General features: G+C 50.2%; 1 protein-coding gene and 1 long non-coding RNA gene across 8 annotated transcripts in view; one reads left to right on the top strand and one right to left on the bottom strand.

The window, feature by feature from the left end:
- Positions 1 to 24915, top strand: part of LOC309648989 — a 1142769-nt gene that overhangs the window by 956738 nt on the left and 161116 nt on the right. The gene's annotated exons all lie outside the window — the stretch shown is intronic.
- Positions 1939 to 24915, bottom strand: part of NOD2 (nucleotide binding oligomerization domain containing 2) — a 30296-nt gene continuing 7319 nt past the window's right edge. For 4 of the 7 annotated variants that reach the window (XM_082436855.1, XM_082436854.1, XM_082436857.1 and 1 more), the window contains 10 exons: positions 24054 to 24159; positions 19060 to 20875; positions 14422 to 14505; positions 14107 to 14190; positions 11746 to 11829; positions 9745 to 9828; positions 9169 to 9252; positions 7820 to 7903; positions 4609 to 4692; positions 1939 to 3131 (listed from right to left, as the gene is read on the bottom strand). In XM_082436855.1, coding sequence (XP_082292981.1) covers positions 3059 to 3131; positions 4609 to 4692; positions 7820 to 7903; positions 9169 to 9252; positions 9745 to 9828; positions 11746 to 11829; positions 14107 to 14190; positions 14422 to 14505; positions 19060 to 20875; positions 24054 to 24159 — 2583 coding nt within the window. In that variant the 3' untranslated portion in view covers positions 1939 to 3058. Of the gene's footprint in view, positions 3132 to 4608; positions 4693 to 7808; positions 7904 to 9168; positions 9253 to 9744; positions 9829 to 11348; positions 11478 to 11745; positions 11830 to 11934; positions 12093 to 14106; positions 14191 to 14421; positions 14506 to 19059; positions 20876 to 24053; positions 24160 to 24915 lie in introns of those variants that run through there. The other 3 variants (XR_014256636.1, XM_082436858.1, XM_082436859.1) reach the window with 3 other exon arrangements.

Below are 24915 nucleotides of genomic sequence, written 5' to 3'. Positions count from 1 at the left end.
CCATGAGGCCCCTTCCTCCACCTTCAAAGCCAGCAGTATAGCCTCTTACTTCAGTGGTCACCTTGCCTTCTTCTGTGTCAAGTCTCCCTTTGCCTCTCTCTTACAAAGACATTTGAGGTTGCATTTCGGGTCTACCCAGATAATCTAGGATAATATCCCTATCTCAAGATCCTTAACTTAATGACATCTTTAAGTCCCTTTTGCCATGTAAAGCAACATTTTCAGGTTCCGGGGATCAGGACCTGGCTATTTGAAGGGGGGTGGATTATTCAGCCTGCCATACCCACCAAGCTCTCTTCCATGACAGGGTCTTTGTACAGCTTGCTCCCTGTGACTGGAATGCTCCCCCAGATCCCCCTCCCTCTTTGCATGGCCAGTTCCTTCTCCTCTGGGGGCCTGTCACCTTACCTGTCACCTCCTCGCAGAACCTGTCTCTGAACAACCTCCAATGCAAAGGTTTTCCTCTATCTTGAAACTTTATTTTCTTCCTAGCACTTGCCACAGTGGACCTTATTTTATATATTTTCCAGTTTACTTGTTTTCTGCCTGCCTCTCCCTCTCCCCTCCCCATCAGTGCCTTGATGACAGGGCTGGTGTCTGTTCTGTTCAGATGAATTTGCAATCCAAGATGGTGCCATGCAAACAGGCTGCTCTGTCTACTCCTCTGAGAAAGCAGGCCCCCCTCCATCTTCCTCCTGATCTTCTCTATTTGAAAGAATGGTCTGGACAGACCCTGATGCCACCAACAAAGAGAAACCACCCCTATGTTCAAAGCATCATAGTTTTTAATAGCCAAAATATGGAAACAACCTAAATGTCCGTCGACAGATGAATGGATAAAGAAGATACAGTATATATATATATATATATATATATACACACACACACACACACACACACACACACACACACATATATGCAATGGAATATTACTCAACCATGAAAAAGAATGAAATAATGCAGCAACATGGATGGACCTAGGGATTATCATACTAAGTGAAGAAAGATAAATACCATATGATATCAGTTATATGTGGAATCTAGAATAGAACACAAATTAACTTATCTACGAAACAGGAACAGACAGACATAGAGACTTGTGGTTGCCAAGGGGGAGGGGTGGTGGGGCAGGGATGGAGTGGGAGATTGGGGTGAGCAGATGTAAGATCTATAGAATGGATAAGCAACAAGTTCCTAATGTACAGCACAAGGAACTATTTCAATATCCTGTGATAAACCATAATGCAAAAGAATATGTACATGTGTGTGTAACTGAATCATTTTGCTGTATAGCAGAAATTAACACAACATTGTAAATCAACTATACATCAATAAAATAAACTAAAACAAACAAACAAAGAGAACCCACACACATGCTCTCCCTGGGCAAGGGCCCAGGGAGATGCCACAACATTTAACCAACCAGACACACACGAAACCATCCAAGGAAGCAGATTTCACCTTGATGAGCAGCCACCTGAGTCCTTGTTAATTAAATGCAGCTAAGAATTATTTCGCCAAGGCCCACTCAGGAGGCTGCTTGCCGAGGAGAACTGTTCCCAAATCTTCTCCTGTTAGAGACTCCTGGAGCCACTTGGAGAGAATGGAGGGAGGCCCAGGGGTCCTTCTTGCATTTCTCACATTTGCCACAGCCTAAAGTTCATGCTGGATTAGACTTTTCTAAACCAAAGCCAAATGTGTTTTGATTGCAAGCCTGTTTCTAAAAATTGCTTGTGCCTTAAGCAATCAACTATCTGGTTGAAACATCATGTTTCCCCCCTTCAAGTAGAAATTTGTGCTTTAATATTTGACAATGTTCAGGAATATTTTTAAATGTTTGGTCTCAACAAAGATAGCTTCGGTGACTCAATAGTTTTCTCCTCTGTGATTATGTGCGGCACAAAATTCATGGCCCTATTTTTTTATAAAAACATAAACTTGGGAGAAAAAAACAAAGTGGTTTATAAATATTAACCAGTTTTTCACAGATAACAGTGTTTAAAATAATAACACTTGCACAGCACCTGACAGTTTAGAAAAGCTTCAACATGCATCATTTTGAAAAATTCAGAAAAAACATTTGCTTTATAAGGAGGGGCCTTTGATTTTGCCCTGTAAACTTTTGATCCATAACTTTATATCCTAAAGCATTCTGGCACAAATAAAACAGAACCGTCTCTTATGAATATATTTTGGAAGTCTGCTGCCAGAGTTCAGTTCACGGGCATCAGAGTGGGGCTGTTCAAAATTCTGGCCCAGATTAATTTTAAAAAGCTGCATTTGGATGGGGAGTGGTTTCCAAAGGTTTAACTGAAGAGTAATTGATTTCACTGGAAATAAAGGTCCAGATGTGATACCAGCTGTAGTGTGGTCATATTTTTCTCGAAAATCTAGAATGTCTTGAGAAACACATGGCTGTCATGTGTCCCCTTTCAAAAATGTCTTTAAGTACCAGAAGGAGAGCAGGGTAAATTAAAGCCCTTCCCATCCAGGATGTGTGGGGTGTTGAGGGGGATGGGAGGGCGGGAGGAGGGCTGGGGTGTAACGGAAGGAGCAAAGATGAGAACGCCAGTATTCTGAATCCCAATCACAGAGGAAGTGCCATGTACAGGGGTCCAGGATGAGTGGAGGAACCAGACGTAGAGAACAACCTAATGGGTGACCATGAGTTGAGACACAGCAGAAAGTTGCGTCCTGAATACCCCTCCTCACGTGGAGCTCTCTGCACCAGTAAGCACGCAGTGGCATCCGTGGCTCCACTGACCTATGTCAGGTTGGCCGGAGACCAGCCCCATCATATAGAGGGGGGCTGCCCCTCTTCTACATCCCAGGACTGAATCTTGGGAAGAACTTGACAGCAAAAATAGGCTTTGGGAAAGTCTGCTCTGCAGGGCCCTGATGCGCCTTCCTCTGCCAGAACAAAGGTGACCTATTGGGTTGGCCCTGGGCAGGACCAGGTGCCATCTGAGTGGACTGCTGTCAGATGTCATCCCGCTTCTCGGATCCAAACCCACGGCCTGCTCCCAAACAAACCAAGATGAACGTTGACCTAGAGACATCAAAGCAAGAGTCTGGTGTCCCTGTGGCTGAGCTTCTCAATTTCCTCCGGAGAGAAAGTGTTTCCTCGGAGCCTGAAGGCGATAAAGCAAAGAGAGGTTTGAGTAAGAACAGGACCAGAGCAGTGGTTTCAACCGGGAAGCTGCCGCTTTATGAACCCATGCCTGGATGGCCTGGCCCTCCGGCCCAGCTGCAGCTCTCCTGGGAGAGAAGTCTATGCAGGTTTTACCTTCTGTCAGCCAAGATGGCTCATGAATCACTGTGCACGATTTAACAAGCCTCCATGGCTCTGCAGAGTCCACACTGGGCCCAGCCAGCCCTGACTCCCAAGGCTGGCCATTCTTTTTAAGGCAACAGCAGAATCTGTCAAGAATGCAATGAGCAAGTCCCAATGTCCTCCCAAGCTCTGCCAATAACATCAGAACCCTTAAAATATCAACCTGATGCTAGCTTGCTCCCCTTGGACACAGAACGTGACATTTCTCAGAACTGTGCAATGGTTTAAGAAAAAAATAAAGCCCACGCTCTACCCAGGACCCGAGAACCTCACAGGCTACAGGGATTACACAATCGCACGGAAAGGAAAAATCTCTCCATCGCAGGACAGATTTTTACAAGTCTTTATTTTTAACTTCATCATTTGATAGCTACAGTTGCTACTGCCTTGATGTGCTTTTTGAGGGAGGGACAAATCTGCATATGTAAAGCAGAGTTCACGAGCTTTCAGGGATGAGGCATGTAATATACAGCAGCCAAAGGGGCCTGGTCCAAGCCAGTCGGCGTAGTGGGGTTTAGGGTCAGCCTGAGCCGGTTTGCCCAGCTGAGTGGGGTCAGCCTGTCCTCTACTCTCCTTAATTACTGGCATTCTAAATGGGGTTCCAGAGTGGCCAGCTTTTTTGAGAAACCCCTGAAAGATAGATTTTTATAGGGAATGTCCTCATTTTAAAATATTGGTTTCTAGCCCAGTGCCTGAAACATATATAGTGTCATTCACTCATAACATGTTAAATCAGGGGAAATCTTTCTACCTATAATCTGAGTGATAAATAGCTCCCTGGAAAGAAGAAGGAGAAATCTTTGAAGTTGTGATGCACTGCTCTTTTCAAATACATAAAGGAACATGGCTTTTCATTACGTATAAAGACTTGGAAACACCGGCCAACAGCTCCCATCCTGTGTAACAGCCGCCCAGAACTGCAGAGGGTCTAATTTAACAGCTTTGACCTGTGAAGGCAGATGTAATACCCAGGGAAGGCAGGAGCTGAGTTCTTTTCTCTGTTTCCCTCTTCAACCACACCCCAAATCCTACACGATTGCCTAGAACAGAGACATTCCTGAATAAACGCTCACGATTTAAAAGTGAGAGAGTTGGTCCCAGCTTAGAAACATGAAGACATCTTTCCCAGGGAACCAGATCCATCACATGTAGAATGGGACTAAATGTCAGGGTCATAAGGGATCTTAGAAATTCTCAAGTTTCTCTCTCCCTTCACCCCAATTTATAGATTGGAAAACTGAGGGAGGTTAAAGAGGCCTGCCCAGGGGCCTTACCAGACTTCCAGGATGGTGTCATTCTTTTCAAGGGACTGCAGGAGGGCTCCTGCCCCAAGGGAGGTGATGCGGTTGTTAGACAGCCTGGAGAGGAAGATGGAATGGTGAGCTTTGAGGATGCTTGCTTCTCTACTTGAGCCTGTTTAATTAAAGGAGGCTTTGGGAGCCGGCCAGCCTCCTGAAGCCCACCTGCCCCCTCAGCATGTCCCTCTCCTGCCTGAGATTCCCGATGAGCTCATCCGCAAAGGCTCAATGCCCAAAGTGAAATGCACTCCTCTCTCCTCCATTCACCAGATGAGTATTAAGTAGCTGCTCCCTTAGGAAGGAGCATGGTGGTTAAGAATGTGCATTTTAGTGCCAGACTTCCTGGGTTCAAATCCACCTTAACGCTACTCCCTTTTTGATCTCAAGCAAATGAGTCCCAATTTCCTCATCTGTAAAAAGGACCTAGAAGAGTACCCACTTCATGGAGTCCAAGAATTAAACAAAGAATGACATATTCTAAAGCACTGGGCACTGCACTTAACCGATAGAAAATCATCGATGGACAGTAATATTGTCATTTAAGGGCCTTGGGGGCACAAGGACACAGACTAAATAAAATATGAGGTGGGAAATGGGGAGGGAAGATGGCATACAGTCAGGGACAGCAGGGGGAGAGCCAAGTGGTCCCCACACTGCTCTTTTGCTCACAGCTGGCCTTCTAGATAATCTCCACTACCTGGCTTCCCCCTCAACAATTTCAGGAACTTCTGAGAAGCTGACCCTAAAGCAGTGCTAAAAATAACAGCAGCCAATATTTTTAGAGCTCTTACTAGGTGCCACTTCATAACCTACATCACCTGGGCTCACGCTCAGAACCCTATGCGGAGGGTTCAGTTTTTACCCCATTTATACGTGAGGCAACTGAGGCACAAATCCAAGCAGGAACGGCTGGTAACGGTGGAGTTGGGGCCCAAACCCCAGCTGTCAGGCTCCAGAGCCTGCAGTCTTAACCAAGCCTTGGCACAGACCACGTCTGGAAGAAGAAGGATGTAAGCTTTGCTTTTCTTTTTTAAGATATGTGAGAAGCTCGATTTTTATGGGGAAACAGTGGAGGAGGATACAGTTCAGTGGTGCTGAATTATAAGACTCTCGACAGAGCAGCGTGGGACATCGGCTGCTCCCATTGCCTGGCATCTGTGGGGTTCAAGCGGGGTAAGCCTGTGACAATGAGGGAGGACAAATGCGCCTCATCCACACATGGTCGATAATAAACCAGGTATTGCCAAGAGCCGCCCTGTGTGCAAAGCCTGGGATCCCAGCGCGGACAAACCCAAGCTTCACCAGGGCCTCCGAGCCCGAGCTTCACCCATGTGACGAGTGGAAGTGTTTTCCCCAAACATTTGGCAACTTCCTAGCCCCTGTGAAGCAACACAACAAGTGTTGCCAGAGTGGATGGCGGGTTGGCAGCAAAGCAGACGTTCTCCCAGCTGCAGCTGTCTGCTGGTCTCGGAAGGTGAGTGTCTTCCCCGGGCCACGCTTGCCAGGGCAGAGGCTAGTCTCCTCTAGCAAAAAGAGCCATCTGCTGGTGCGCTGACATCCTGGGAAATGAGACCTCTGGCACCATGGCTGGTGTGGCGCCAGCCTCAGAGAGCACCGTTCCACAAGCCTGTGGTGACCACTGGCTGGGCTCCTGCTCATATCCGCCATCCCTCTCCTTGTGGCATGGGTCCCTGACCACCGAGTGCACCTCTAGTGGTCCCCCGATCACTTCCCCGGCAACACCACCGCTGCCCAGCCCTCCAGCTCTGGACCCGCAGGACCTCCACGAGCTCCCATCCCCTTTCACCAGCTTCCTCCACTGCCCTCAGCCTGATCCACTTTCCATCTCTCGCCTGGAAGGGTGCAAGGGCCTCCTGGCTGGTCTCCCTGCTTCCATCTTACCCTCCTTCCACCTGTTCTGCACAAAGCAATAAGCACGATCTTTGGATGATATAAATCAGATCACATGACTGCCCTCATTAAAACCCTCCGAAGGCTTCTCAATGTCCTTAGAATAAACTCCCGAATCTTTCCCAGAGCTCTGAGGCTGCTGTGGCTAGCTCCTCCCACTCCACCGTCCACTACAGTCCAAGCTCACAGGCCCTCCTTCTGTTCTCAAAACCACCAAGCTCGTTTCTGCCACAGGGCCTTTGCACTTGCTGTTCCGCCCACCTGGAATGCACGTCCCTAAGACCTCAGCATGGCGGGAACCTTCTTGTTATTCAGGTTTCAACTCAGATGTCACCTTCTTGGAGAGGTCTTACCCAGCAGCAACTCCCCTACCCTCTCCAGTCACTCCCTGTCATCTCTCTCTGGAATTCTCTTGAGAGCACTTATTACTAACAGAAATGGTCTCATTTGTTTACTTGTTCATCATCTGTCTCTCCTATTCAAATTTAAGAGCTATGTGAGCAGGGGCCTTTTTACCAGACTCAGTGCCTCAAACAGAGCCTGGCACGGACTGGGTGTTCCAGAAACATTTCTTGCATCAATACATAAATGGATGAACGCACACATGAGTAAAAGCAAGCATGCCTGCCTGCGTAACACACCAAGAGGAACCACTGGGGATGACCATCAGAATTCTCCTGCCTGAGTCAGAGAGGACCCCTGGAGCGGGGGAAGGGCCCGGCCTGTAAGCCACCATAGCAGATGCTGTGGGCAACCCGCCCATATTCCCTCAGCTCTCACCTCTACCTCTGAGGGCTGCTTGCCGGGAAGACCCCCATTCTCTGCCTGAGGCCTTTCTGCTGACCCCAGGAGTACGCTCAGCCATGTTCGGGGCAAGCCAGATGTGCCAGAAAATAAATATCCCCACAAGCACACTTCAATATGTGAAGGACAGCAGGTGGTGGATAAATACCCCCGCTGCCTCTCGCCCACAGGATTGTACCCCAGAGGTCCCCAGTGATACCCGGCTTGATAACACACCCTTTTTTGGTTAGTGTTCCTCCCGGCCTCATTTCACTACCCTCTCGCCAGTGTTTGCGGGGACTACCTCCCAAGTACACAATGTACACTGGAATCCCTGCCTGGGATTGGGGGAACACAGAAAAACCAGCAGTTTTCTACCGGGCCACCTCCTGTGAGTTAGCCAGGCTGGAAAACCTCCCGGATCTCTGATTCAGAAACACCCCCTCCCAAAGCCAGTCATTACTGTCCCAGCTCCTGCTTACAGGTTCCTTACTTCAGGACTTTCAAACTTGAGTTTTTCTCAAGTCCTTTCGCGAGACAGCACACACCTTCATCCTGGACGTGGTTCTCCTCCAGGCTGGCAAGAACAAGGGAGAAAACCCAGTTGATATGGTAATGTTTATTATGGAAGATGATGTCAATAAAAATGAATGCATGTGCCCCCCCCCCAATTAAGAATATCCAACATCTGAAAACCCACATTTACCAATAAAGTAAGAACAGGTGAAGCAGGGTATGAGGGTTCTCAATTCCTGGGACATCTCTGGGAGAGAATTTGCCCCAGGGCTCCTTCACATAAGAAGTTCCCTCATGTCCCAGTGACTCAGTACCCATTTTCCCTTTCTTTCTCATTAATGGAAGGCTAATGTCATTTGGAGCAGCCATGTGCTTGGTGGAAAAACTGTATTTCCCACTCTCCACTGCAGCCAGGGTTGGCCAAGTGACATCCACATGGCCATCAACACATAAGGAGAAATTGACAGCTGGGACCTCTGGGAATGTTCTTTAACGGGGAGAGACCCAGCCTTTTGCCCTTCCTGGATATAGAGACTGAACCTGGAATACAGAAGGAGTGCTGTGGGTGCTGCAGCAGCCACCTTGTGACCATGAGGAAACCAACCATGAGGGTGAAACCACACACTAAGGATGTGAAGGATTAGAGAGACAGAGTCCAGACCCCTGCTGGCCTCATGTAGCTGCCATACCAGCCCTATGCTGCCTACCTCCAAACTGCATGTACATGAAAACATCAATCCTTTACAGGTTTAAGCCACTGTAAATAAAGGCATTCCATCACTTGCAGCCTAACGCAGTCATAACCGATACACTCACAGTGAGGCACTCCTCTAACAAGAAATTCCAAGCTGTAGAACCCAATCAGGATATACTCAATGGTACAATGGCAGAGCTAGTGAGCCCTGGGCCCTGTTAGTGGGCCCTGCCAAGGCCCATTGGCAATATTCATTTTGTGGCCATGCTCATAGGTTTCAGTGCCTTTATGCTTCCCAGAAAAATCAAACATTCAGCATTTTATCTCCCTGATATAATTTGGAACTGCCTAGAATATGTCAGCAGAAGGCTAGACAAGTGGCAGCTAAAGGATGGAAAGCTTGGAATCAGGATAAATATGATTCATGGTTCATCTTTTAACTTCCGCCAAACTCCGCTCCACCTTGAACGTGACCCTGACTTTAATATCCAGTGTTCTTAGGCACTCACATTCACCTCGAAATGACAAAACAGCAGTCAGTCTTACACACACAATGGCTTCCACAGATGAGGCCAGAGAATGAAGAAAGGCTGACGTCTGCCTCTCTAGAGCAATGAATCCCCTAAACTCACCAGAGTTCTTCCAGGGCCACGTTCTTTTCCAACATCAATGCTAAGGCTTGAGCACCCACACTGCCAATGTTGTTCCCCACCAGGCTGGATGTAATCAAGGAAGAAAAATGTGTCAGAGCAGGGAGGGACCTCAGAGATAAGATAACCCATGAAGTGCAAAATGCATGGCACACATTGCCCCATGTCCTAGTCTGCTCCATGTCAGACATCACTAATTGATTACAGTGCTCTTTTTCATTAAGCCCAGAAGCAGCTTTAGAATCCTTCCCAACATAGTGTACCGGGCAGCCCCCACTAACAGATTGGAGTTGGCCCTTGAGCTAAAGTGTATCTGATCTAGCCCAAGACCTTCAGTGTACAGATAGGGAATCAAGACCCCTGAGAGGAGAAGTGACCCAAAGTCACCCAGAAAGACTCAAGTGTCCTGACTCCAAATCCAGTGGTTTTTCTTTCTCATCCAATTATCTAATATAAGGGGCTAAAAATGAAGTTCAAAGATCTTCAGAACTGGCCCAAGCTCCTCCCTCCTCCTGTTGGCTCCCCCATGACAATTTCAGGACGAACACTGAGGCATACCTGAGCCACCTCAAGCTCTGGTGATCACCCAAGGCTTCAGCCAAGGCCTGGGCTCCCCTGTCACCCACCTTGTTGCCCCAGAACCTGAAAAGTACAACAGAGTCAACAGATAGTGTCAGTGAGAACCTGCCATGTGTTTTAGACATGTGCCTTTCCTCTCTGTGGCCCCAATCAGAGGGGCAGGACCACTCAATCCCAGAAAGGCCTCAGGGGGACTCCTAGGTCCCAGCAAAGTGAACTTGCCTCCGTTTTTTGGAGGGATGGCCAAACTTCACTCAGGTTTTTTAGCTTCTTTCAATCAGACTTACAAAATAGTTAGAGGCCCACCCAATGTACACCGTCAGGGACGAGGAACTCATTCTCAATGCCAATTCATGGTTGTGATATTTTTCCTGACATTAGGTCTGACGTGCTTGTGCTAACCGCCACCCATGAGTCTCTAACTACCTCTGGGACCCCCCAGAACAAGGCTAACTGTTCTTCCACAAGCCAGCTCTTCATCTCTTGCTCCTGCTTCACGTCCCCGGGCCCTTCACGGCAACTAACTTCTTCACCTATTGGCTCATACTCCTCAGACCCACACTAATTTGGACACACCCCTTTTCAAAGGCAGAGCCCAGCTCATACCTTGGGACCTGGCCATTTTACGTGTGGGAAGTTAGGCTGGACCTGTAGGTGCCCACGTGAGCAGAGACAGTGGCCCTGAGATGCTCACCGCACTTTCACTCATTAGGTGAATAGTTATTGAGCTCTGGCCCTGTGCCAGCACTGCTCTGTGCTCCGGGGATGCGACACTGTAATAGCAAAAACCCTGCAAACAACCTAAAGCGTGCATCGACATGCAACCAGCTAAACACATCACGACATCCACCAGAATACTAAGCAGCTATTCTTTAAAAAATGAGATCATGTCATATGAAAAAAATGCCTATAATATACCGTTAAGAAAAACAAAATGCAAGCTACAGAACAGTTTGTATCATATGATAGTGTTTGGGATTTTAGCACAGGGCCAGGCCCAGACAGGTACCTTAATAAATAACGTGTTGAAAGATAAACACCCCCCCGATGTGCAAGATGTGATCTCAAGCAGGAAGGAACTCGGTGGGGCCACGGCCACCCTTTCCTAGACTCTGTGCTGCTACTAATGCATCCTGGAAAAGGTGCTGATGTCTCCAGCAACGCGGTCCCACTCAGGGCTCAAACCGAGCTGGAGGGCAACTTGCCTGCCTATAAAATGGGTTGGAACACCCGGCCCTAAGATCATTCTCTCTTCCTACAGTCTTGGGTTCTAAAGCCCCCAGTTCTTATCAAATGGATTCTAGTTTACACCAGGGGAAGACAGGACAGGAGAGGGGCTGCAGGGGACTGTACAGGTACAACACTGGAAGGTATCGCTCTGCCCAGCAAACAGAGGAAGTCCCACTCAGGGGCCCTGAGGTCTGCAGGACTGCCCTCCCCGCCTGCGTCTGACCCCTCTCCCCTCCCTGGCAGGCCTGGCATGACCCTACAGACGGCAAGGGCTCTGCAGGACTTGGTGCAGCCCCTCCCATCCTGGGCCCAGTGTCCAAACTTCCCCACTTCCTTCTCTTTCCTTGGCTCTCACCCTAGGCTGCGCATCATCTGGGGAGCTTTTTAAAATTACTGATTCCTGGACCTTGTATCTGGATATTTCATTTAATTGGTCTGGGGCAGGCAGTGGCATTCTTCAGGAGCTCCCAAGTGGTTCCAACCTATAGACAAAGGTGAGAAGCACAGCCCTAGCACCCTCGAGGACTTCCTGCCACCGCTCATGGGCTCTGCCCTCCCCCAACCCTGACATCCTGAACTTCCTGTTTATTGAGCGCCAGGCAAGGCAGAGGCAGCCGAGGGCCACCCACGCTCTCCCTGCCTCGCCCTCCCCACTGCAGCCTGGGCGGCCTCTGGGGCCTTTTGGCTGAAGAGTTGGCTTCGCCTGCCCCTGAATCCCCACAAGCCCCTCCGCCCCAGAATCCCACCTACCCCAGGAACTGCAGGGAGGTGTTGGCTCTGAGCCCCTGGGCCAGCACCTCGGCTCCCGCAGCCGTGATGTGGTTGTTCCCCAGCCTGGAAGGAAAAGACAGAGGAGGCTGAGAAAGAGAGCAGGATGGGAGCACCGTTAGCGCCCCGGGACCGGGGTCTGGCGGGGGAAGTGCGGCCTGGACAGAGAAACAGGGGAGACAGCTTTGAGGACTTCTCTGCAGGATGCAGGAACCAGCCCTCCAGTTCCAGCTGGGCAGACGCAGTGTGTGCTGTTCATGCCGGGGGAGCTCCCTCAAGGCTCCTGCGGACTTCATTTTCCACCAGCAAAGGGAAAGGAGTGGAAGGGCCTGTTTTGCAAAGCAATGGGACAGGTTTGCGCAGGAACCACAACAGGCAGCCTTCCGGGAAGGGGGCTTCCCCCAGGGAGCAAGGGTGACTCACTGTTCCACTCTCTCTTCGCTAGAGCCCGCCTCCCCCCTGCAGCCTTCCCAGATTCACTGTGGCTGCCGGGTAGCCTCTGCCTGTTTGGAAAGGGCCTGGGGCGGGCCCACGCGGCTGAAAGAAAGACAGGGATCCTGCTAAGCCTTCGGGCAGGGGTCGAGGAGGGGGTTTCAGCAAAATCCAGGCACCTCAGAGAGTTTCAGGGAGGTGCCCAGAACTCTCACCCACAGCTCGAGGCTTCCTGGAATAATAATACAGTTTCATCTTTCAAAGAACTTTCATACACTTTAAGCCACTCTGGCCGACAACAATCCTGTAGGGCAGGTATTATTATTCTCCTCCGGAAGGGGTGTGGCAGCCTCTCAGACCTCTGAGCTTCCTGGGTAACCAAGGGCCCCAGCTGCCGTGCTGAGAAGTCCGACGTCCCCTCTGCACCAAGGCCTGTTTCCGACGGGCTGCTCCCAGCCAAGGACCGGGAGACCCGAGACTCCTCTGCTGGGCACACTGGCTGGAGGACTCCCCAACAGCCTTCTGTCCTCTCCCCGATCTGCACTGGGGTCGAAGATGCTTCCTCCCACCCCTCCTTCCTTCCCTCTCTCCCTCACTCAGGGTCAGACCTGCACTGCAGTCGGCCAACTCTCCCAGCCTCCCCCAGCTTACTTCCCCAATTTTCCCTCATAGGCATTTTTCCCAATAAATGTGTTGCACATCTAATCCCTCCTGGGAGGACTGGACGAACAGAATAAACGTGCTGAGAACTTACGTGACTTACCCACCATCTTTCAGGCACTAAGCTCCCTACAGAAAGCACTCACTACATTGTGCCAGCTTTTGATGTATGTTAACTCGCTTAATCATCACAACAACCTATGAGGTAGCTATAACCATTATCTCCATTTTATAGAAGGGAAAACAGAGACACAGAGGTAGTGGGCTGACCCAAGGTCACACAGCTAATGAGGATTCAAATCTCCGGGATGCTGGATCCAAACCTTGGTTGGTCTGGCTCCAGAGCCCTGTGCTCTCAACTATGATGCTATATTGACCAAAAACACAGGTCTCAAGTTCTAGGTGCAGCACCTTTCTGCTACCCTACAGCCCTCCCTGGAGGTTGGGCCAGCCCAGCTCTGGCCACAGCTGCTCTCGGGTTCCAGAGTTGGGAGGAGCAGGTGGTGGCAGCAAAAGAGAGTCCCTGGTACAGAATGACACCTTTGGTGTTGGCCTCAGCAGCCCTGCCTGAGATTGAGTCAACAGTTTCAAAATGGCAGCTCCTATCCCTAAACCCAGCCCAGCAGGTAGAAAGAAAGGATGGAGGCAACTCCTCACTTTGTCTTCTTTTACTGCCTCATAAATCCAGGAGGCAAGAATATCCCAGAGAGAAAGAGAAGCCAGGCCAACCCAAGGACTAGCTGGAGGGGCCACACAACAGTGTCAGATGGGAGAGAGACTCCAGTTGAGGCTGAGAAGGTTGGGAGCAGCAGAAACGCAGACTTCCCAGACTGGATCCCCCCCACCCCAGGCAGTAGAAGGACCTTCTGAGAACTTTTTGGCAACTGGATGCCTCGCTGTGGTGACAAGTGATGGCTGCATTCCACCTCCTGCCAAGCACGTGCTCAGTGTACATCAGGGAACTCGGGCACCCCAGAGAGCTGGTGACACTCTTAGACACAGGGAAGAAAAAGGTCCTGGAAACCCTCTTCAGTCCTGGGAGATAAAGGTCAAAGGGCAGGAAGCCTCAGCAGAGTTGGTCCAGAGTTTGCTGGGGAGGTCACAGCATTAGTGAAACCCTGCTCACAAGGAGACACTGCCCCTGTATTCAGCGAGGAGATCACGCGCCCATTATGAGCCGAGACCAGACCAAACTGATTCAGTTGTGGGGACGAGACACTGTCTCCAGGGGTAGGGAAGACCCAGGCTCACCTCAAAGCCAAGAAATTCTGCTTGCATGCAAGGAGCTTGGCCATGGAGTGCGCACAGCCGTCGGTCAGTTTGTTGTTGAAAAGACTGGAAAGTTCCGAGAGAGAAGAGACATGGAGATGAGATGAGGCACAGTGGACAGCGGCCACCCAAAGCCCGGGTAGCCGGGTCCCTCAGGACAGGAGTCCCCTGTGCCCTCCAGCCACGCAAACGTCCCTGTCCCAGCCTGTCCCTTGCTCACAGCTGTTGCCCAGGCGGCATGGCCTGGAGTGAGGCTGGGGACACGGGGCCAAACGTCCACGGCCCAGCCTGACTTACGCTAACTTCTGCAGCCGCTCACAGCGAAGGGCATGTTCAGTGAGCTTGCAGATGCCTCGGTCTGAGACGTTGTTATCTCGCAAGCTATAAAAAAGACAAAATAAATAAATTTGAAAACAGAGCCGATGAGAGAGGGGAAAAAACGAACAAAACCCCAAAAGAGACCTTTGCTCAAGCCAGAAGTGCCAGCATCTGTGCTTCTTGGAAATGCCACAAGGAAAGAGCAACCCAGAAAAGTGGAGACTCCCCCGTGCCTGGCCAGGGTGCTGACGTCACTCACTCTGCAGGGTGGGGGGCTTCGGAAGTGGGGAGAACCCTGGAATCCTCAGAAAGGCACTACCTAAGCTGAGGCACTTTTTCCAGCTCTGTAAAAGGGAAATGAGCATCGTGAAGGTTCCGAGGTGGAAAGGAGCAGATGCATGGGAAGGGTGCAGTGGGAGCTAGGCAGACCACCCCTGGGGGCTGCGGTGGTTACCACCATCCAGGTGAGCAGGTAGATGACCAGTTAGACAAGAGCGGCCCAAACTTTGGAAACCAGTACCCAGTGTCAACACCCCTGCAAGCCAGCCCCTGCCTGACAGGTCCCTTCTGACACTCTTCTGGGGGCAGCGTTCCCAAAACTCACCTGATCACAAGATCATCTGAAAGTGACCCTAAAATACAGACTCTCGGGAATTCCCTGGTGGCACAGTGGTTAAGAATCCACCTGCTAATGCAGGGGACACGGGTTCAATCCCTGGTCAGGGAACTAAGATCCCACACGCCGTGGAGCAACTAAGCCCGTGTACCACAACTACTGAGCCTGCGCTCTAGAGCCCATGCTCTGCAACAAGAGAAGCCACCCCAGTGAGAAGCCCGCGCACCGCAAGGAAGAGTAGCCCCCCGCTTGCTGCAACTAGAGAAAGCCCGTGCTTTCTCTAGTTGCAACGAAGACCCAAGGCAGCCAAAAATAAAAAATAAATCAATAAAATAAATAAATATAAATACAGACTCCCGGGCCCCTCCCCTGGAGCTGGTGAGTCTGCAAGTGTGGGGAGGGGCTCAGGGATCTGTGTATTTTAATAACTGTGCCCATGATTCTGCATCTTCAGGCCAACTTGGGAGGCCCTGACTTAAAGGTTAACACCTCAGGCTCTCTGGAGTCCCTCAAAGGAAGTTCTGATCCTGGCAGCCACTTGCTAGCTATTTGCTGGTCCCTTTATCTGTAGAAAAGGAAGGATGGTAATGCCGACCTCACTGGGCTCTGGTGAGGATTTAAAGAGATAGCGCACATAAAGCCCTGTGCGCACCTGGCACATAGTAAAAGCTACCTGTAATATGGTCGCTCGCACTTATGGAGCACTTCCCAATAGTAACAATATTTAATCTTCTTCAATCTTTTTTTTGTTTCTGTTTATTTTCTTTTCTTCTTTAATCTTTAATGAAGTAGGTACTATTATGATGTCCACCAGAGAGAAGGAAACTGAGGCCCAGCAAGTGAAGCGACTTCACTAAGGTTGCACAGCACCTAAAGGATTGCGGCCTAGGTTTTCTGGCTCCAAAGCCCACTCTAAACGATGCCGTTGTACAGCCTCTCCCTTCCGGCCTGCTCTGGGCTCTAACATCAGATTCATGCATTGGTGCATCACAAAATCAACTCAGAAGGTTTGGAGCAGCATTTTTAAATTGGAAAAAGAAGAGAAAGGAAAAAGAGAGCAGAGTGTATCGCGGTTAATAGGTTATTTTGTGAAATTTCAATTTGACACGCCCGTGTGCCTGCTCACACCCTCTCCGACTGTGGGTCAGAGTCAAAAAACTTCGAAAGCCATCGCCCTAGAGTCAGAATCGGGGTCTAAAGAAACCTACACGCATTGGGGCACTTTGTGTATGGGGCTTCTTGAAGCCTGAGGGTTTCGGTTGGCATGGAAACAGCTTCAAGTGGGAGAGATGCAGCTTGGCACTGTGGGAGAGAAACCTCTCTCTCTCTTTTCCTTTCTCTCTCTTCCCCCCTTCCCTCCCTTCCCCACTTCCCTCCCGCCCTCCCTGTCTTTGTCTCTTTCCCTCTGTCCCTCTGCCCCGCTCCCTCATTCACTATCTGTCTCTGTCTCTGTCTGTCTCTGTCTCTCTCACACACAGGAAATGCCCACGCAGCAACCTCATGGTTTCTGCCCCTCCCCCGTAGCAATGGCGGTTTCAATACCCAAGTGTGTGTAGGGTAAAGCTCGGAGGAACTTGGTCAGGGACTTTCACTGTTAATGGAAAATCAAGCTGGTTCCCACAGAGCAGCAGTCTTCACAGTGTGGCCTCTGAACCGCTTGTAGCAGAATCACTGGGTTAAAAACCTACATTCCGGGGCCCCCACCTCAGACCTACAGAATGGAAACCACTGGGAACAGGCCCAAGAATCTGCATTTCCACAAGTCCCTTTGCACACTCCAGTCTGAGCATTAGAACCAGACCATACTGGTCTTTCTCTGAAAATCGAGGCAGGGCCCCAGCCTCCACCCAGCCCTTCCACACACTGTGGCGGTCACGTGGGCCTTCCCAGCCCAGGAGAAGGGGAGCCACTCAATCTAGGGATCCATCTATGAGGATTATCCAGATCAGAGGTTCTGGACCCCTTGGGGTTCAAGGACCCTTTGGAGAACTACTCTGGAGGTCCACTATCCAGAAAAACACACATTCATATTTCTATCAGGAGAACAGCTCCCACAGACAGGTCTCGAAATTCCTGAATGCATATATCATGATTCCTCCTTCCTGGGGAACTAGGGTATTGTGTTTCCATCTTCCATCTACCCGGCCAGATCCACTCTCCCCCTTCTCCGCCTGGCTCTCGGTGGGGAGCTGATTCCCGTGGACTACATCGTAGACACCCTGCTCCGGCTCCCTGTGGGTTAAGGCGAGAGTTGGGAGGAGAGGAAGGCCAGGGTTTACCCCCAGCTCTCATCTTTCCAGGCTGCTGCAGCCTCGGTCCTTTCAGACAGACCTCTCCGCATGCTCTTCTCAGCCAAGAGCCACTCCTCCCACCCCCACCCCTTCAGGTCTAAGGAGGTCAACAGCCCTGTCCCTACCCCATCCCCACTGTCACCGGCCCCGGGACCCTGCACCATCTCTACCTGCTCTTCCTAACTCCTGCCCAAGCTTCTGTAAGCTGTCCTTTTATTAAACTCTCCTCAAATCATCCAAATCAGCTTCCTCCCTATATATACATGTTTATCACATACATTAACTATGTATCATATACATATTAACTCTCTATGATATGTTATATATTACATTATTATTGCATTATATTTATAAATCTATGACCATGGTCCTGATAACAAAGGCCACCACACAGTTTCTAGTAGATATCCACGTGTTTGGCTCCATGCAGAAAAAAAAATCTCGCTGCTTTGGCCCAGAGAAGGTAGGTCACCCTAATAAAGTCAAGGAGAGGTTTCTTCTTTGCTCAGAGTCAATCTAAGGTCACCTGGGGTAGACCAAAAGCCCTGGAGAGGCTGTGAGTCAATTTCAAGTTAAAGCTATAACTTCTGCTTTCTCAGAGGTTTAAAGCAGGGAGCAGGAATCACCTTTCAAGGCTGGAAGGGAAGTTGGGGAGCCTGCAGCATGCTGGCCACCTGACCTGGGCACACCCTCTGCCCTCATCTGGCCCAAGATGTGAAGAGAGGCCCACGGGGGCTGGGGCAGAAACGTGGGAAAGCTCACACCTTTAGACAGGGGCTGAGAGTAAGGGCCAGGCCAAAATCTCTGCACTACATAAGGAATAAAAAAGCAGGTGAAACTCTGTGGCCACTTTCTATCTCTTGGGTCTCGAAATTTCCATCTCATTGGGATTTTAAAGACTCTCATGGGACTATGGGATTAACAGATGTAGCCTACCATATATAAAATAGATAAACAACAAGGATTTACTGTATACCACGGGGAACTATATTCAATATCTTGTAACAATCTACAATGGAAAAGAATAGAAAAAATATATAGATATAGACATATATATGTATAACTGAATCACTTTGCTGTACACCTGAAACTGATACACTATGTAAATCAACTATATGTCCATTAAAAATAAATAAATAAATAAATTTTAAAAAATAAAATAAAATCTCTCATGGGGTGCAAGTCACCTTTGATTTGGAGGTGGTTCCTAATACAAACACATATTACACCCAACTTTGCCTGTGATTTAAAGGTTGCCATGGTGCCTTTGAAGCCCGTCCATACACAGGTTGCTTGTGGAGAGCAGAGACTGGTAACCAGAAAGATGTGATTTGTGAATCCTAGCTCTGCCATCTCCTATGTGACCCTGGACAAGTCCCCTCGTTTCTCGGAGCCTCTAATTGAGGATAATGGGGAAAATAATGTCCCTGCCTACAGCCCAGGGTGGTCATGGGGATTAAAGGAGGTATCTCTGGGAAAAGCGTAACACAGTGCCTGGCACATGGACCATTTCATGAATTACGGCTATCGCTATTATAAGTCAAAACTAAGGCCCAGACTGGGGAGGGGACTCGGCTGGGGTTGCACCAAAGGGGTGGCAGGGCCTGGGGCTGGGCCTGGACTGCTGGCTCCCAGCACGGGGCTCCCCTACCTGCACCCCGATGGTGGCATTCCCCCCGTGCCCAGCCAGCATCGCCCAGCAACACTCACTACAGAGCCTTGCAGACGCCGAGGCAAGGCAGCAGCTGCTCCACGCCAATGTCGCCCACAGAGTTGTGGTCCAGCTGCAGGGCCACAGGCTGCCGGAGGTGCCGCAGCACAAAGGCCAGGGCAGCACACTCAGCCGGGCCCACACTGCAGAATGTCAGCTTGAGATGCCCGACGTCCAGCCTACGCACAGCCTCCCGCGCCAGCCGCTCCTCCTGCATCTCATACAGGCTCCGGACGAGCCAGATGAAGCTGGGCATGGCATGCATGCTCTTGGCCTCGCCCGGCACGGCTGGTGGGATGCAGCGAAAGTGCTTGCGGAGGCTGCGGGCCAGACACTGCCGGGTGCAGGCCTGGCGGCAGAGTAGGGCCTTCTCAGACACCTGGCACTCGGCCAGCAGGCCCCGGCGCTCCTGGGACAACAGCCCCGCCAGGAAGGCCGCTGTGATCTGGAGGTTGTGCGGCTCGGCCCCCTGCAGCAACGCGGCCACGCTGCCTTCTTTGCACCCGGAACCCTTCACACACAGTTTGGGCAGCACCCTGGCCAGCGGCGAGCAGCCAGGCCCGTGACCGCTGAAGAGGTGTCTGAGCGAGGATGGCGGCGTGTCGGCACTGAGAGCGAGGTAGAACGCAGCAAAGAAGCACTGGAAAGTGATGTGCAGGAATTCCAGGGGGGCTGTGCTCCCAGGCACAACCCTCTTGGCACGCACCAGGAAGCCAAGAGAAACGTCCTCACTGTCGACGTGTGCTGCCTGCAGCTGCTTGGTGGAAAACACGTAGCAGCACGTGCCCAGGCCCCACAGAGCCAGGCGGCCGAGGCGCAGGAGGGTGGGGAACCGGCCCCGAAGCAGGCCAGCTCCCAGACCATGGGCCGCGGAGTCCGGCGGAGAGGCATGCAGCAGAAAGTGCTGCAGGATCAGGAGGTACATATCTGTGGTGGTCTTCGGGGACCCCCCGCCCTGCAGCAACAGTTCCTGGTGGCATTTGGACACCATCCAGGAGAAGACGGGCAGGTGGCACAGACTGTGCAGGGCCGAGGTGGCTCTGAGCAGGCGGATGAGGCGGTCGGCCACCCCAGGCTCGCGATGGCGCCTCCTCAGGTACAGTTCGATGCCCTCTTCCGAGAAGCCCTTGAGGCTGAGCTCCGTGCGCACGTGCTTCCTGAGGCTCGCCGACACCGCGTCCGGACGGCTGGTCAACACCTTGCGGGCATTCTTTAGCAGGTTGCCCTGCAGAAGGTTGAAGAGCAGACTCTGGACAGACGTGGGGGCGGTCGGACAGCAGTGACGTTCTCGATCCATGAACCTGAACTTGAACTCGTCAAAGCCGTCGAAGGTTAAGAGGATGCGCTCGGGGTGGTCGAGGAGGACCTGGAAGACGTCCTGCTGGCCAAGGTCGGGCCAACAGCAGTGTTCAAAGAGCAGTGTCCACACCGACAGCGGTTTCGCCAGGCACTGCAGCTGTCGGCAGCTGAATGGGAAGACGAAGATAAATTCCTGGAAGGCCCTCCCTGAAGCCCAGAGCAGGTGCAGTTGCTGCAGAAGCGTGCTCTTGCCGCTGCCCGCCTCGCCCACCACCAGCACAGTGTCCGCGTGTTCGTTGAGGTGGCCGCGGGTGCTGAAAAGCTCCTCCAGGCCCAGGGTGGCGGGGCTCTGCTGCAGAGGTCCAGCCATGTCCGCCTCCATCCGGATCTCTAGAGCATTCTCTGTATATATTTCCTCCAGGCAAAGGTTCTCTGTCCCATCGTAGGTGCTCAGGAAGCGAGACTGAGCCAATACCGTGGTCCTCAGCTTGGACATGTACCTCTTACAGGCGGCATCTGGAAGACAGAAGAAGAAACAAATCAGGTGGCACCATGGTGAAGATGGGACCTGACTAGAGGGTGGGCTGCCTGGGGGAATGGGATGGGACACATGGGCGGTGCTCATCCTGGGTCTCCACTCACAAGCTATGGGCTTTGAGGTTGGTCACGTAACCTTCCCAAGACTCAGTTTTCTCCCCTGTGAAATGGGAGAAGCAGTGGTTCCTACCTTACATGGAGAGGGACCTATGTAAGAAACCATGGCCCGATGAAGACAATGCCTGGCAGTTCTTTGTTCAGTGTCCCACACAAAGTGGTCAGAAGACACTGCCTAGCACCATTGTTATTACTGACATTGGAAAGAGCTGTAGAAGATTAGAAGGAGCACCAGGTTGGGGTCAGAAGACCTACATTCTGAGGCCTGTCCCACCACATGGGTTCAGGAGCTGCAGACAAGTCCCCTCACCACTCAGCCTCAGTTGTTCTTTCTAAAGGGAAACAGAAGGTTTAAGGGCTTAGGAGCCCGGTTTCTGAAGTCAGATACATCTAAGTTTGAAATCTGGGGCCAGGGACTTCCCTGGTGGTCCAGTGGTAAAGAATCCGCCTTCCAATGCGGGGAACGCGGGTTCGATCCCTGGTCAGGGAACTAAGATTGCACATGCGGCGGGGCAACTAAGCCCGCGCCGCAACTACTGAGCTCGCGCACCTCAACCAGAGAGCCTGGGTGTGGCAAACTACAGAGCCCACGCACTCTGGAACCTGCACACTACAACTAGAGAGAGAAAGCCCGCACGCCACAACTAGAGAGAAGGCCATGTGCCGCAACGAAAGATCTCGCATGCCTCAACGAAGATCCCGCGTGCCGCAACTAAGACCCGATGCAGCCAAAAATAAATAAATAAATCTTAAAAAAAAAAAGAGAAAGAAATCTGGGTCCACCATCAGCTTGGGCAAACCTCTCATCCTTTCTGGCCTCAGTATTCTTATCTCTAAAATTGGAGACAATTCGCACCTTGAAGGATCGTTTTAGAAAGAAATGAGATAAAATAGCGTTTAGGAGAATGCTGACATACTCTCACAAAATGGTGTTGATTATCATTATTATTATTGGGTGTGATAGGCACAGCAGTGGCCCCTCCGAGGTGCCCACATCCTAATCCTCAGGATCTGTGAATGTTAACTTACTTGCAAAAGGGACTAGACAGATGTGCTTAAACTAAAGACCTTGAGATGGGAAGATTATCCTGGATTACGTGGGTGGACCCAGCACTGGATGGTGGCAGGGTCACTGGGGTGCCCAGGTCAAGGACTTGGACAAGATTCCTTGATCAATATCCACTTCCCCATCCTCTTCATACAACCCTCTGCCATAAAAATTCTCATGTCTAGGATGTGTCCACAGGGCTGCTGTCTTTCCTTTATCATCCTAATACCAGCATGAGCAAACCACTCCCTGTGTCAGGGGTTAGATCTTTTTATAGCAAATGGGGAAATGATGGTCCAGAACCCCAGGGCGGTGGGACCTCAGAGCATCACAGCCTCACTGCCCCCAACCAGGTACTGACCCATTTGTTCTCAGCTCAAAGACTAACAGGTAATTCTCACAGAGCGCTCTGAGCTCACTGAAGCTGTATTTATGGTCATCCAAAGGGACATGTCCTGTGATTGTGCTACCTGTTCTGTTCCCAAAGCTGATGACTGTCACTGCTTTTTTTTTTTTTTAATATTTATTTATTTATTTACTTACTTACTTGTTTGTTTGGCTGTGCCAGGTCTTAGCTGCGGCACGCGGGATCTTCGTTGCCACATGCGGGATCTTTAGTTGCAGCATGTGGGATCTTTTAGTTGCAGCGTGCAGGCTCTTAGTTGCGGCACGCAACATCTAGTTCCCTGACCAGGGATCAAACCCAGGTCCCCTGCATTGGGAGCGTGGAGTCTTAACCACTGGACCACCAGGGAAGTCCCTGTCATTGCTCTTAATGCCATCTGGATAAACTAGGAGCACTGAACGGAGACCGTACAATATGTATATTTTCTCAATACCCTGATTTCCCATGCAGGTTTTCCAGCTGCCATCAAAATTCTCCAGGAAAAAAAAATATCTCTCATTTTAAAAACAAACACATGTCAATCATCACTTTTGGAATCGTCACCCTGGGGAATCTGGCACCATGGCACGGTGTTACAATGCATGGAGAGCCAGCTGTGCTTGATGATATCAACATTATACATTAACCAAGGGTCAAGCCAGGTACCATGCTCTGGGCAGCAACCCCTGTCACAAACCGACGTCTGTGTTCTGTTCTCAGGTGAGAGGGTGCACACCCAGGCTCCAAGCACAGGCTTCCGACATCCTTCCCACAAGCATGCTCACTGCCCAGAGGGCAGGGCCCAGGGTGATAAATCCATCTGTCAGCACCATGCACCGTTCAGGGACCCTGGGTGCTGATGAGCTTTCCTGACGGTGATGTGGGGAATAAGACACACCAGGCTTGCGTCCTCTCTTTGCAACCGACAAGCTCTTCTCCCAGGAAAAGAGGAAGTGTAGGTGCAGATGGTCTAAAACCAGATCCATCCTCCCCTACCTTGTCACTCAATCTCCCTGTCCCAGTTTCCACATCTGTAAACTGGAAAAAACAATACCTACTTCTCAAGTTTGTTGCCAAGGACAGATATCGTAAATAAAGCACCTGGCAGGATGCCTAGGATGTTCAAGCTGTGCCATCCAAGCCTCTCCCATTCCTGAACTGGGTCGGTGACCATGTGAAATGAGAGATATCGCATTATCTAAATCCATTTGGCTCCTGAGTTTCTCATGATGAGTAGCTAAACTGCAGAGATCAAGAGGTACCAGCCATTAAAAAGTGTATCCACATCTTTCCAATACAAGAGTATGGCTAGTAAGGAACATATGTATTAGCTCTCAGGACAAGGTAGCTCCCGTGATCCCTCTGCAGTGCAGGAAGAAATAAAAGCAAGCCCTAATACTACACACATTAATCCTGTTAATCCTCCCAACAGCCCAGTGAGACAGTGGTGATGTTACCCTTAAAATAAGGAAACTAAGTCGTAGGGGGGTTTGCACAGCCAGTTAAGTGGGATTCTGACAAGTCTCGTGCTGGAGTTTTTGCTCTTAAGCATGAATCTGAAAGTCTTTCTTTCCCTTTCTGATGAACTGAGAAGAACACATATATACCTTCAAAAGGCAGGGCCAACGGGACAGGTAATTCCTGAACACATTGTAGAAGGAAGGCAGCCAACCCATTCGCCTTCACTGTGGCAAGATCGAGGAGCCTTCTTGCCTGTGGGGAAAGCAAAAGTCATTATTTTTCCAGAAAGGCGGATGGAGAAGTGTGGGAAGGTTTCTACTGATTACGACAATACCATGGGCATCTCTCTTCCACCACAATAAAAGGCCAGAAAAACATCCATAAACAAGATGCGTTTAAAGAAGTCAATACAGTATCGGGTAGTGAAATGAACAGTTGAATACACACCCAATCTGGTTCCCTCTCAGGACCCACTGAAAGTGAATAACTGAAAATAGAGGGGAAAAAAAAGCCATAACCCTATAAAGGATAGGAAAAACAATTCTGAAAGATGTAAATCACTTGGATGAGAGGTGATTTCATTGAGTCTCTATAATCCCTCCAGGGCCAGGCTCAAGGATCTAGTGCTCAGGGTACAACTGTAGGTTTCAGGTGCACTAGTGAGAGAGGACCAGAACATGTCTGCTCTATAAATACTTGAACATAAATACTATAAATACTTTAAAACAGCCTTGAACAGACTTATTCCATCAGTCTCAACCAGGCTTACCTAAACTCACATGGACACCAAATACATATTTTTAAAAAATAGACAAAAACACCAAATACATATTTTAAAAATTGACAAAAACAGTAACTAGAAAGTCCCCCAACCCAGCCCATCCTAACACTGCAATGTAATTCCAATTCATTCATTCATTCATTCAATAATTCATTATTTGTTCAACAAGTATTTCTTGAGTGCCTACTATGTACAAGGCTCTCAGCACAATAAGCTTTAAGACAGAG

The sequence above is a fragment of the Balaenoptera physalus genome (assembly GCF_965194825.1).
Source record: "Balaenoptera physalus genome assembly, chromosome: 19".
In the NCBI taxonomy this organism is placed as follows: domain Eukaryota; kingdom Metazoa; phylum Chordata; class Mammalia; order Artiodactyla; family Balaenopteridae; genus Balaenoptera; species Balaenoptera physalus.
This window is presented reverse-complemented; position numbering and strand designations above follow the sequence as displayed.